Source organism: Petromyzon marinus, chromosome 41 (assembly GCF_048934315.1).
Source record: "Petromyzon marinus isolate PM22_M1 ecotype Great Lakes invasive population chromosome 41, UKy_Petmar_22M1.pri1.0, whole genome shotgun sequence".
Lineage (NCBI taxonomy): Eukaryota > Metazoa > Chordata > Hyperoartia > Petromyzontiformes > Petromyzontidae > Petromyzon > Petromyzon marinus.
Genome location: NC_133707.1, coordinates 7347019 through 7361105, shown reverse-complemented (window position 1 = coordinate 7361105; position 14087 = coordinate 7347019). Strand labels below are relative to the sequence as shown.

At 52.1% G+C, this 14087-nt stretch overlaps 1 protein-coding gene across 3 annotated transcripts in view; it reads right to left on the bottom strand.

Moving 5' to 3' along the window:
* Positions 1-6688: 6688 nt before the first annotated feature.
* Positions 6689-14087, bottom strand: part of LOC116951072 (paired box protein Pax-2a-like) — an 81381-nt gene continuing 73982 nt past the window's right edge. For all 3 annotated transcript variants that reach the window (XM_076073176.1, XM_076073174.1, XM_076073175.1), the window contains exons 9-10: positions 9771-9857; positions 6689-9629 (exon numbers count right to left, since the gene is read on the bottom strand). In XM_076073176.1, coding sequence (XP_075929291.1) covers positions 9553-9629; positions 9771-9857 — 164 coding nt within the window. In that variant the 3' untranslated portion in view covers positions 6689-9552. The remainder of the gene's footprint in view (positions 9630-9770; positions 9858-14087) is intronic.

Below are 14087 nucleotides of genomic sequence, written 5' to 3'. Positions count from 1 at the left end.
TGTCATTAGCCTCGACTGCTGACCATTGACCCCACGGTGGCTAGGAGATGTTAACTACCTCGCCTGATATGCAAGAGGTCGTGGGTTCGATCCCGATCCTGCCGCTTGTATATTTCGAGTTTGCGGTGTGTCTCTCTCCCCGTGTTCGCGTGGAGTTTTTTTCTGCGGGTCCTCCGGGTTTCCCCCCTCCACATTTATAAACAATATCACGCGTTCATGGAATTTGGCTGCTTGCAATGTCCACACGTTGAACTATCATTTCGTTGAGCTATCATTTGTGGCCAGGTCGCTTCTGAAAAAGGGCTACACAGCTCAGTGGGGCCTTACCCGGTAAAATAAAATAAAATAGTTGAGGTTTTTTTGTTGCCTTTTATTACGATGTGTCGCATGCACCCAAATCCCACTTTTTGTTTCTCATGGGCCACTGTGGTGCCTCTGACGTGCCTTCGTCCTCCAATCCACGTGTCGCTCGCCCTGTCTCTCGATGCGATGCCACGTGCTCGCCTCGGAGCGCGTCTCTGCGCACTGTTAAGCCTTTGTTCCATTTTCTCTGTCACATCCGGTACCCGTGATCCGTATGCCGAAACAGCATTCGATCAAAGTTTACATACCGATGTAGTATGAAATTAATCTTCAATTACTCGATCTTCTTATTCTTCTCATTCTCATTTCGTGCGGCTGATGTTAGTGATGTAGACTCAGAGCAGCAAACGCAATTTTACATCCAGGCGGTCAAGCCTCAGGTAACCGCGTCAGGGAGCAGTGGCATCGCTGTGGGGTCTCATTCGTGTTCGTGGTTCGGGCATTGCATCGTTATACGGTCCGTTCTGGATGACGACAGTCGCACACTCGAGTGGAGTGTCATTGGGGAAGCTGATTAATGAATGAAAAGCAACCTTTCGCGGTGACCAGAAATTTGGCACAGTCCGAACATTATCCACAAATTACTGAATTGGGATGGCTTGTATGCATGGCAGCAGTAACCGCCCCACCCCCCCATACTGTCAGACTCCCATGCCCCAGGTCACGCTTGCAAAATGAGACTCCTCTTGCCGCCTCTGGAGTCCTCACGAGGTTTAACAAGATCAACTTTCTCCTGCGGGATATGGTTCACGAACACGGTCGTCAACAAACTTGACGGGACAGAAACTGAGAGGCGCACCAAACAAAGTGCTTGGAATTGCGCTGAGAAACCGCGGTGGATCGTCACATCGGTCAAATATCCCGGGGAAAGAGTCTTTGACACTCGGCGAGACTTCCTTGACCGAAACAAAACGAGGGCGTTCCAACGCCGCCGCTCTGCGCGATTGCCCGACGTTCCGTGCGTACGCGCTGCGAGCTTCTTCAGAAACCGCGTCGGATTGCCTTTTTATTGTTGTTCAGGAACTCAAAGCAACCGCAACAACCGACGTAGTTCGGAAGTTCCAACATCATCCCTCCGGCTTTGTTCATGCGCCACGACCAGGGCCTCCCCACCAACCCCCTCCTTCTTACTCCCCCCCCCACTCCGTCAAACCTCACACCCTAATCTAAATGCACCCTCCCATCCACACGCTGTATCCGCGGAAGATTAATGTAATTCAGCTCGCGAAGCACCGGGTCGATGGACAGGCGCTAGGAAGAGTATATCGGGCCTCCCAATCGATCGCCGCCTGTTTTTTGGGGATGGCTTAGGGAGCGGGAGAGTGGGGGGGGGGGGGTGCAGGGGTCACGGCGCAGGGAGGAGGTAATGGTTGAAGAAATGAAGCCAATGACCAAATCACCCCGCACCGCGCCCCAATCTCGTCGCGCCTCGAGTGCTAAGCGGGGCCCTCGTTGAGGGTCGCCTTTGAATGCGAGAGGCTTCGTCGGGCGCTCGGTGCTGCGAGGTGCCCAGCAGCGGAATGGATTGGAGTTCTTTGAATATTTTCTTTCGCACGGCTGCTGATGTCGATGCAGAGCAGCTAAACGAAGATTTCACAATTCAGGTGGTCAAGCCAGATAACCGCGTCGGGGGTAGCGGAGTGGTGTATCACCATCGCCGTGATGTCTCCTTCGTGTTCGCGGCTCGGGGCATTGCGTCGTTAGACATTGTACGGTGTCCATTCTGGATGACCGCAGTCGCACACTACTACTACTCGAGGTTTTTGATTTTCCATTTGTGACATCAGGTATCCGCGTCTGCCATGGTTTGTGCAGTGGATGTGATTTCGGGTGGACCATGAGCTTCGTGGGAAATCAAACCCAGGGATCGTATGCGCTGGGTCTTTCTTGAATCTATCTGTGCGGAGCATTCCGTGACTCCCCATGCATGCATGGTGGGGTGTCTATGGGTACAGTACTCCAGTCTCCTGCCACACGGAGCCAACCTGCGCTCGTTGATGGAATTTGCACAAATATTACAATTCAGGACTCTCCAGAAACCCAATACATCTTCTTCAAGAGGGCCCCTGCTACATTGGGATTATTCGGCCAATTCCTTCGCAAAATATCTCGCGGTTTGCTTCCTGTAGGAGTATAAAGCGTAGAACCCGGAGATAACTCAGTACGCATTCGAGGGGGCAACAGCCAAAGCTCTGTACACCACACGCACCAATAACTGAGATGCCTCATTTCTAGAAGACGCTGCTGGAACCATCAACCGCATCAGAACATCAAGAGGCCGATGCTGCATCACGCACCCTTCATGAATAGAACATTATCGACACAAGCCACAGGAGTGGGACTGTGGCCATGCAACGCTGTGGACCGTAACCCCCGTGGTCTGCGCTCCTTCCACGGACGAGGAGGGGAGCAGAACAACGACACGAACTCTGTCTCTCTCCTGAAGCCCTCTCGTCTTGGCCAGGAGACCGCGACAGTGGCATTTAGCTCATGAATACATCGCCATCATTCGCAAGGATAGAATATAGAGCAGTGAGACGCGCGATGCATAGCCAAACAGCAACACTCGCAGACGAATGCCGACTCCCCCAATCACGGGGGCCTCTCCATCTCATTCTCGTCCCGAATGTTAAATCCCAACTCCACGTGGCCGCCGATCCATCGGCGTAATTCACGATTCGTAAAGCCGTCGTCCGTATAACGCACGGTGACCGCGATATTGATTTATTTATTCTTTCTCGTTCTCCTCCTCCTCCTCCTCCTCCCCCCCCCTCTCTCTCTCCGCGTCCGATCTGGTGTTGCGAGCGACGCGCTGTTGACCCTCCAGCACGCCGGACACGTGACCTCTGGGGCGAGTGCACGAAGGCGCGGGAGCCGACGGCGGCATTAGCGCCACGATGATGAATGGAATTCATTTGTGTCTCGGCGTCCGTGGATCAGCAAGTACTGCATCGCCAAAAAAAGTCGATATGCATGAATGGATGTGTTTAACAATGTGTGCGCGTGTCCGTGCGGATGCGTGCTTGTGTGTGTGTGTGCGCGCGCGCGTGTTGGATGTGTGTGGACGCATGCATTTGTGTGTATGTGTGATTGTATGCGTGATTGTATGTGTGAATGCGTGTACTGTGGGGAGCGGTTAGCGCACTACGCTACAAACCCGGCGACCCGAGTTCGATTGCCGCTCACGGTAAATGCCAGTGACGGTCATCTGAATCGGTCCTGGGCCTCCCCTAGGTCGACTCAGCCTCAATTGAGTGCCTGGTGCGATGTGTAAACATCGTCACTGGGGAGACAAAGGCAGTCGGGCGTGGTGCTTGCAACCCACTCCCTCGTATGCCGTGCCGGCCTCCATAAGTGCTGCTCGCTGACAGCACTTGACCGAAAAGTCTGTCAAAGCTATATGGGAGATCTTTGTCTTTTTCTTGTATGCATGCATTTATTTTCGATACGTGTTTGTGGATGTGTCTTATTATAAATGTATATATGTGTGCTCGTGTGCCACATGTATTGTATATGTTTGTATGCTTGCTATATGGCAGCATTTGCTCCAACATTCTGTATGTCTATAGGAGCGGTCTTTGTCTCTCTGTACCTGTGTGTGTGTCTATGGATGTGTAGTCGTGTGTGCTGCATACAGGTGATTAGGTGTTCGCAAAAAGCACTTACCCCAGCAGCCTTTGTAGGTCATTCGGGGGACATGTCTTCGTGTGTGTTTGTGTGTGTGTATCGACTCAGCTTCAAATGAGTACCTGGTGCGGTGTGTAGTAAACATCGCCATTGGGGAGACAAAGGCGGTCAGGCGTGGTGCTGGCCACCCACCCCGTCCCCTAGTGTGCCGTGTCGGCCTTCATAGGTCCCACTCGCTAACAGCACTTGCCCCAACAGCCTTGTTAAAGACGTTACGGGGGATCTTTGTGTGTGGAGATCTCACCGAGCCGGTGACCCACCTCTTGATTACAAGTCCAGCGTGCTGAACCATTTCCTCCACTGCACCCGGGATCCTCCAATCCACCTGGACCTGCGTTCCACTGCCACCAGTGCCGTGCAGCGCGTGCTTCGTGAGGTTCTGGTTGTGCACCGACAACTCGATAAACAACTCGTGAACGTTCGGAGTTGGTAGCAGACAAAGTTTGATTAAAGACTCGACTGCAACATCTGTGTGCCCAGCTCAGTCCGTCCCCGTAGCGCGACCGCACAATTTAAATACAAAAAAAATGAAACACACACAGAGAGCGGCTCGGCGATTGGAAACAACAGAGAGGGCATCGGAGAGGTGGGAACTTCTCCCCTCCACCACCGTGATTCGCGAAGTTCGCCCCAATTGAAATGTGTAAGAGTCTTTTTTATTATTATTATTTTAGTTTGCTTGCGTGATGGAGCCAAGATTGTCCTGAAATAAAATCCACGCGTACGAGGGAGAAACACAAACACACACACACAAAACCGTGGGTGCACAGAGGAAACCGTCAGCAGCCTACTTGCTGTACTGCGTACAATAGGGGCACACCGCTTCGGTGTCCTTCACGTAGCAGGAGGTGGTTGCCGCGTGGCAACACGTGGCTGTGTTTCTTTGCGCGAACCACCAACCCCCCCCCCCCCCCCACTCCCAAATGCGTTGTTAAGTCTCTGTAAGTTCAACTTGTATGAATACGGTAATGCGCAGCCCCCTTGACCTATCCACTGCTGGATGTAGGCCTCTCACACCCCCTCCCCTCCCCCCATGGGGAGCTGTTCGACCATACTTCACCACGCGCGTATGTAATCGGTAAAAGCGGGGAGGGGGGGGGGGCGTACATGAGCATCGGTTCAGATAAATCGCTCGCCACTGATGTGTCAAGCCGTGGCCGGGATTCGACCTCGGGTCGCCGGGTTCTGGAGGGCGCCTCTAGGAAGTCCCTCGCGAGGGAGTTTCGACCTCCTCGCGTGGCCGGGTTCCGTTGGGCAGCGCCGCTGACCGCCGCGGCGCCGCTACCGCTCAATAACTAGCGTCGAGGAGCCACGGATTCTCGTTCGAGGATCCGTGACGCGGTCGGATGACGAAAATAATGACACCGGTGTGATAGAAACGACAAACAAGCAAACCAACCGACAAAACAACGATGCAAATGAGAAAATGAAAACGATCACAGCAACACTTTCTGCGCCGGCGACCCGTCTTGAGAAATATCCACAGGCAAACGGAGAGACGGAGAGACAGAGAGAGAGAGAGAGCGAGCGACTTGAGGTGGGGTGGGTGGGTGTAATAAAATCTGTTTAAATTAGTCTCAAACATGGTCACATCGTCCCCTTTGCAGACTTCTCTCCTCGCGTGCCAAAGTCAAAGCCCTCTCCAGCGGAAGACCAAACCCCCGCGTGCGGAATGAGCCCTCTCATCGGCACGTGGCACGCCGCCACCTTGGCTCGTTGACGTCGTTGTCCGGACTCCTCCGATGACATTTCTCCGTCTCGCGGGCAAAAAAATAAATAAATAAAAAACGTGACAGCGGGCGAAACCGCTTTTGACAAACTTTTGCATCTCATTTTGATTGATCACGATCTGGCGGCCGCGGCTTGTGACTGTGACGACGACGACGAACGGAATTGCTTTGAGAGGGGGTTGAGAGGGGGGGCGAGAGGGGGGGGCGAGAGGGGGGGGGGCGAGAGGGGGGGCGAGAGGGGGGGGCGAGAGGGGGGGGGCGAGAGAGGGGGGCGAGAGGGGGGGGCGGCTCCCCGGTTCGTGGCTACGTTGTCGATCTGAAGTTTCGCCGCGAGCTTGATCGAGACTCGCGAGGCTCGCCGCCGTCGTGAAGTTTGGGACATCTCTCGGCGTCGTTGACAAATGGACGCACTTCGTCATGTTTGACAAGCACTACGGAACCCCCCCCCCCCGCCCCCCACTCTAAACCACTCTAGCCACCCCATCCCCCCACCGCCCCGATGAGCGTTTCCTCGCCGCGTCTGCGGGAGCTTCGGAGCGCGCTAAGGTCACGTCGACCCGGGCGAATTTACAAACGCGCGGCGCCGCGAATTGGATTTTTTTTCGGGAACACGGCGGAGTGGCTCGTTTGGGACGGATCAGTGGCCGCGGTCGCAGATAAGGTCACGGATTGCCGGCGCAGCGGCCGTGCTGGTGGTGCCGATCGTGGTGTTTGTATTCGTCGTTGTCGTCGTTGTTGTTTTTGGTACATTTTTGGCCGATTTTTTTGTTGTTTGGGGGCGGAGGGGGGTGAGGAAGTGGATGGCGATAATGGAGATGTTTGTGTTTGGAACACACGACGGTGTATTCCGACTGTGGCGATGGTGATCTGGTGTATGTGTTTTGTTATTGTTGTTGTTGGTAAAAAAATTTTGAGCGGTGGTGGGGGATGGCAGAGAGGTGAGCGGGGATGGTGATGCGATGGAGAGACGTTTGAATAGCGCGTCTGGTCGGATCTGACTGCAAGCGTTTCTAAAGGGCAACATGTGATGAAACCGTGCGGTGGCTTTCTCAAGCCCCGTCTGGAAGAGAGGCACCTCCCACTGGAAGAAGTTCTCGAGGGTGACTCTCAAGAGTCCCTCGAGCGGGTATTCCGGCCTCCTCTCCCACGTTGGCTGGACATCCTTTTGAAAGAGATGGACGTAACCCACTGCTTGACCCCACCACTACGATGAACCCACTTATACTGCTGGGTGGACAATAACCGTTACGCCACGGTGGGTGGCAGCGTCCGCCTGAGTTGAATTGGAGGAATTTAAGCCGCGAACCGGAACTCGTTTTGTGTTTTTTATTATTTGTGTCGTTTATCCCTGCACACGTTGACTTTTTGGGAAGCGGCCGAAATTAAAATTTCTCTCGCGAAGCAAATAATTAAAAAAAATGGTCAGAATAGGAATGATTATATTCTAATAATAGTTATTAACAATGTCCTTTATATACGCAAGAAAAGCCTAATCGAATTTCAATAGTTGTTTTAATGAGGGTCCCACTGCTCCATTGGGATATTGGCCAATGACATTTATGGGCGTGATGGGAGCGAGATGTCAACTATCTCGCCTGGTTTACAGGAGGTCGTGGGTTCGATCCCGACCCTGACGCCTGCTGCTGTATATTTGGAGTTTGCGTGTTCTCCCCGTGGTAATGTGGATTTTTATCCGGGTCCTGTAGCTGCTATAAATTTCCACACGATGAGCCACTGCTTAGCTTTTGCGATCTGACCAAGGTTGGGTGGTTGGGTGGATTCACGTTGATCTGGTCATTATTGAATGAAGTGACCAATCCTGGTATGGCGATCCATGATTTATGTCTTAACAATGTACGGAGCGGCAGCCTAGGAGTGGAACCCGTCCCAGAGGAGGTGGAGCGATGAAATCGACTCGCGTCTTCACCCAGCAATGCATTGATCATGGCTGATGATAATTGATGATGATGATGAAGTGACGTCACCTGCCTGCTCTCACCTGTAAAATAATCTCCGTTCTTCCTCGAAGAGGGGAGGCCGGAATGGTCCACTTATTCTCGATTCTGGTTGCATTGTATGGAGCAACTGCCCCCTATCACTCAGCCACTACATCTCCACGCACACGTCCAGCGTGCCCAGCCCTTCTCATCTCGCTGCGCGGGTTGACTCAGCCCAACGATGAAATGGCTTTTGGGGTGAATTCCACGCGAAGAACCGTTGTGCCGCATTGCAACGTCACCGGTAAAAGACAAAAAAATTGCAATTGAGCAAAATGAACAGAATTAACGAGACTGCGTAGGGTTTACTTTTTTTCCCGCGGCCGAGCTGCGGAGATGCGCGACGCGGGCTCCGTTTTGTGTGCCGCGACTTGTGTCCGACGGCTTCGACGACTCGTGTTGACGAAGAAGCTCCCAGGAGCTGGGTGGTGAAACGTCGGACACCGTGCCGTCTTCGAGAGCCCAGCAGAACCCCCAAAAAACAACTCCTCAGTTGGTTGTAAATAACTCGCCCGGGTGCTGTGGACAATCGTGGCTCCGGCTCCCGAGCTTGCGGATGATGCCTAATTGTAACGACGTTAAGTTATTTATTTGTGAAAAGTATTGTTTCATTTCTTCTCCCCTCCCCCCCACCCCCACCGTCCCCCTCCACCTTCCAGCAATTTTATTCCCACTGCGCCATCGGTCGCTTTGCCGTGTCTTCGAGACGAAGAATCCCTTTGCAACTCTCTCAGAGCGCAGAAGAAAGCCCACTGAAGCAGACACCACAGAACCACTTCGGAGACCTTGAGTTTGAGCGTGAGAGAAATGAAGCTACAGCCGCATTCCGCCACCCATTTCGCTTTTTTTTGTTGTTGTTAACGTTCCACTTTCGAAAGCTCCACCGCGGGGTCGGATCCTCACCGATTGATCCGTGCCAGGCTCCAGAAGCACCCCCTCCCCCGGCGGTTTTGTCCCCCGCGTGTTGTTCGGGGGCACAGGACAAACCCCCGCGGTGACGCCGTCGGAGAGAGCGCGATCGGAGAGATCGCGAGATGCCGGCGCTGAGATGATCCCGGCTCCCTTGACGACCTCGAACGTACGCTTCTCCCTCTCGCTGCAAGGTGGTCCCGATGTGGTCTCACCATCGCCCCGTTATGTTCCCGCTACTTGATCCCATTGTGGCCCCGTTATGGTCCACGTTTCCGATTGAACACACAGTGAAAGTTTGACAATTTTTCCGAGCCGTGCGAGCGGTGGACGCTTCTGGCGCGGCCGAACCGAGCTGCGAGGCGACCGTCAGGGCTGAACGTGCGCCCTGCGGGGTGACTGCACGGGGCACTCCCACGCCGCTTCCTGCAAGACGTCTGCCCAGCGTGGAAGAGTAGGCCAAGATAACATCTAGAGAAGGTCGGGGGGGGGGGGGGGGCTCTCTCTCTGGATAAGACGTCCGTCTCCCAGCAGCAGCGGCATGGGCAAAGCAATTGCACGGCTGCACCTTTGCACCGACGCGAGCTGTCCTGACCGTGCGATTGGTTGATTTTTCGGGATTGAGAGCCAGTGGCGGCCGGTGTCTCGTACAAAGTCACGCTCGGTATCAAAAGGACGTCGTTTCCGCTCTCTTGCGAGCTGAGTGGTGGCGGCCGAGTGAGTTGGGAGGGGGGGAGGGGTGATGGGGTGGGGGGGGGTGATGGTGGGGGGTTTCACCGACGTCCACCGCACTTCCCGCGTCGTCCGCGCTCGCGCAGGGGATCTCTGCGTCGTCCACGGTGTGGGCGTCGAACTTTGACCCGCCACTAGTGGCGGTCAAACGCGGCCGTGGCGGCCGGGGTGGCGGCCCCGCGCGTCGCCGTGCTGTAGTAGTAGGGGGAACCTGCGCACGCCCAGACACAGAGACAAAGATGCCCCCATGTAGCCTTTCGACAAAACTGCTGGGCCCAAGTGCTGTCGAGCGGGCGGCAACGCCTCGTGAAGGCCGCACGGGGGAATCTTTGTCTTTGTTGTGAGAACTCACCCAGAAGCCCCGAGTTGGTAAATCTCCACGTGTCGTTGTAGGTTGCGTACTGAGCGTGTGGGTACGGGTTCCCGGAGAACTCGGGCGCTTTAGAGGAGAAATCAAAACGCAAAAGCATTTATTTGGTCATTTTTTGTTAATTTTTGTAAATTTTTGTCATTTTTGGTAATTTTTTTGGGTAATTTATGATATTTAAAAAATAATAATTAATGGTATTTTTTTGTCATTTTGATATATATTTTTTTGGTGATTTATGGTCATTTTTTGGTAATTTTAAAGAAATTTTTTGGTAATTTCCCCTGGCACCCTACCGCCCCCCCCCTCGCCCCTCTACACCCACCCCCAACGTCATCGTGATCTCAACTATCTGCGGCGCGTCATCACGAGATCAATGTTTTTTTCGGATATCTCTCGGGGCGACGCGAACCTCTTCTCAAGGGGGGCGGGGGGGGGGGCGTGGAACGAGCCACGGAAGCAGACACCACAGAGCTACCTCTGAGATCGCTTCGAGTGACGCTCTGGTCCACACACAGCAGTAGAGGGGGGAGGGGGGGAGCACTTTCCCCACCCGCTCTGCTTATGACGGTTACAGTCACATTCGCACTCTCGTGTTAATTCAGAACCAAATTGAATGCGATGGGACTTTTAAAAATATTGTATTTTTTCCCCGCGGTAAACTTAGCCAAGCTTACGACCAAACCATCCGGATGTGTGCGATCTCATCGGATCTCAGAGGCTAAGCAGGCTTGAGCCTGGACAGTGCTTGGATGGGGGGGGGGGGGGGGGCAACGTGAGCAAAACAAAGACACGTGCAGCAGGCACTGCGGCCGTCTGGAACGCTCTTCCTTACGATATTCGGAAGCCACTGGAGCTGTACACTTCTAAATCTAGGATTGAACACTTATTTATTTATAACCGCTTTTTGTGTTTAGTTTGTTGTCCTTCCCCCGCATCTCCGATTAGCACGGTTGGCTACGTACGGTGCAAAAGAAGTTCAACGTACAGGAGAAAGCTTTGGAGCAATGTCCACTACTGCTGTTCTGCACACCACACACATTCACGAACAACTGACCGGCGCAGTGAAGTATGGACAAACATTCCACTGGTCGAGGCTGTCTCAGCACAAACTGCATCGCGAACAAAAATAGTGGCGATTTAAAGCTGGGAGATGCGCACAGACAGCGAGATGGCAATGTGCACACGCAAGGTAAAGAATAATACCGGATGTGGTGTGCCAGGTGCGGACGTATGTCTAGGATGCTGACCCAGGCACATTCGGCTGCAAATATGCTCCGTGTTCATCGATGGGTCTCTGTGAGAATATATGCGAGTCTCTGCAAGTCTATGAGTCTATGCGACTCTTACATGAGTCTTTGAGCTTACAGTGAGGGAAAAAAATATTTGATCCCCTGCTGATTTTGTACGTTTGCCCACTGACAAAGAAATGATCAGTCTATAATTTTAATGGTAGGTTTATTTGAACAGTGAGAGACAGAATAACAACAAAAAATCCAGAAAAACGCATGTCAAAAATGTTATAAATTGATTTGCATTTTAATGAGGGAAATAAGTATTTGACCCCCTCTCAATCAGAAAGATTTCTGGCTCCCAGGTGTCTTTTATACAGGTAACGAGCTGAGATTAGGAGCACACTCTGAAAGGGAGTGCTCCTAATCTCAGCTTGTTACCTGTATAAAAGACACCTGTCCACAGAAGCAATCAATCAATCAGATTCCAAACTCTCCACCATGGCCAAGACCAAAGAGCTCTCCAAGAATGTCAGGGACAAGATTGTCGACCTACACAAGGCAGGAATGGGCTACAAGACCATTGCCAAGCAGCTTGGTGAGAAGGTGACAACAGTTGGTGCGATTATTCGCAAATAGAAGAAACACAAAAGAACTGTCAATCTCCTTCGTCCTGGGGCTCCATGCAAGATCTCACCTCGTGGAGTTGCAATGATCATGAGAACGGTGAGGAATCAGCCCAGAACTACACGGGAGGATCTTCTCAATAATCTCAAGGCAGCTGGGACCATAGTCACCAAGTAAACAATTGGTAACATACTACGCCGTGAAGGACTGAAATCCTGCAGCACCCACAAGGTCCCCCTGCTCAAGAAAACACATATACATGCCCGTCTGAAGTTTGCCAATGAACATTTTAATGATTCAGAGGACAACTGGGTGAAAGTGTTGTGGTCAGATGAGACCAAAATGGAGCTCTTTGGCATCAACTCAACTCGCCGTGTTTGGAGGAGGAGGAATGCTGCCTATGACCCCAAGAACATCATCCCCACCGTCAAACATGGAGGTGGAAACATTACGCTTTGGGGGTGTTTTTCTGCTAAGGGGACAGGACAACTTCACCGCATCAAAGGACGATGGACGGGGCCATGAACCGTCAAATCTTGGGTGAGAACCTCCTTCCCTCAGCCAGAGCATTGAAAATGGGTCGTGTATAGGTATTCCAGCATGACAATGACCCAAAACACACGGCCAAGACAACAAAGGAGTGGCTCAAGAAGAAGCACCTTAAGGTCCTGGAGTGGCCTAGCCAGTCTCCAGACCTTAATCCCATAGCAAATCTGTGGACGGAGCTGAAGGTTCGAGTTGCCAAACGTCAGCCTCGAAACCTTAATGACTGGGAGAAGATCTGCAAAGAGGTGTGGGACAAAATCCCTCCTGAGATGTGTGCAAACCTGGTGGCCAACTACAAGAAACGTCTGACCTCTGTGATTGCCAACAAGGGTTTTGCCACCAAGTACTAAGTCATGTTTTGCAGAGGGGTCAAATACTTATTTCCCTCATTAAAATGCAAATCAATTTATAACATTTTTGACATGCGTTTTTCTGGATTTTGTTGTTGTTATTCTGTCTCTCACTGTTCAAATAAACCTACCATTAAAATTATAGACTGATCATTTCTTTGTCAGTGGGCAAACGTACAAAATCAGCAGGGGATCAAATACTTTTTTCCCTCACTGTATTTGCGAGTCTGTGTTGCTATGTGAGTATGCTAAAGTTGACGTAAGCTCTATCTAAGCCTTATGGGGTTCTGTGCGAGCCTTTTTTGCACCTATGTAAATCCTGCACTTTGATTTCTGACCGATTATATATCCAGGTCCCTGAGTAGGTGGCGTGTGACTATCAGTAGTACCCACGGCCACAGCGAGAAGTATACTGGGTGTGGTGTGCCGGGTGCGGAGACGTTTAACTGGACCATGACCCAGAGAAACCCGGCACTCTGCTGCCCCCCAGCCCTCTCTCAGAGAAGATCACAATCACTGATTGTGGGTGGGTAGAGATGATTACTCACTGTGTCACAATCACTGATGGTGGGTAGGTAGCGTTGTGTACTCACTGGGTCACAATCACTGATGGTGGGTGGGTAGCGTTGATTACTCACTGTGTCACAATCACTGATGGTGGGTGGGTAGCGTTGATTACTCACTGTGTCACAATCACTGATGGTGGGTGGGTAGTGTTGATTACTCACTGTGTCACAATCACTGATGGTGGGTGGGTAGTTTTGATTACTCACTGTGTCACAATCACTGATGGTGGGTGGGTAGCGTTGAGTACTCACTGGATCACAATCACTGATGGTGGGTGGGTAGCGTTGATTACTCACTGTGTCACAATCGCTGATGGTGGGTGGGTAGCGTTGATTACTCACTGTGTCACAATCACTGATGGTGGGTGGGTAGTGTTGAGTACTCACTGGATCACAATCACTGATGGTGGGTGGGTAGCGTTGATTACTCACTGGGTCACAATCACTGATGGTGGGTGGGTAGCGTTGATTACTCACTGGGTCACAATCACTGATGGTGGGTGGGTAGTGTTGATTACTCACTGTGTCACAATCACTGATGGTGGGTGGGTAGTGTTGATTACTCACTGTGTCACAATCACTGATGGTGAGTGTGTAGCGTTGATTACTCACTGGGTCACAATCACTGATGGTGAGTGGGTAGCGTTGATTTCTCACTGGGTCACAATCACTGATGGTGGGTGGGTAGCGTTGATTACTCACTGTGTCACAATCACTGATGGTGCGTGGGTAGCGTTGATTACTCACTGTGTCACAATTACTGATGGTGGGTGGGTAGCGTTGAGTACTCACTGGGTCACAATCACTGATGGTGAGTGGGTAGCGTTGATTACTCACAGGGTCACAATAACTGATGGCGGGTGAGTAGCGTTGAGTACTCACTGGGTCACAATCACTGATGGTGGGTGGGTAGCGTTGATTACTCACTGTGTCACAATCACTGATGGTGGGTGGGTAGCGTTGAGTACTCACTGGGTCACA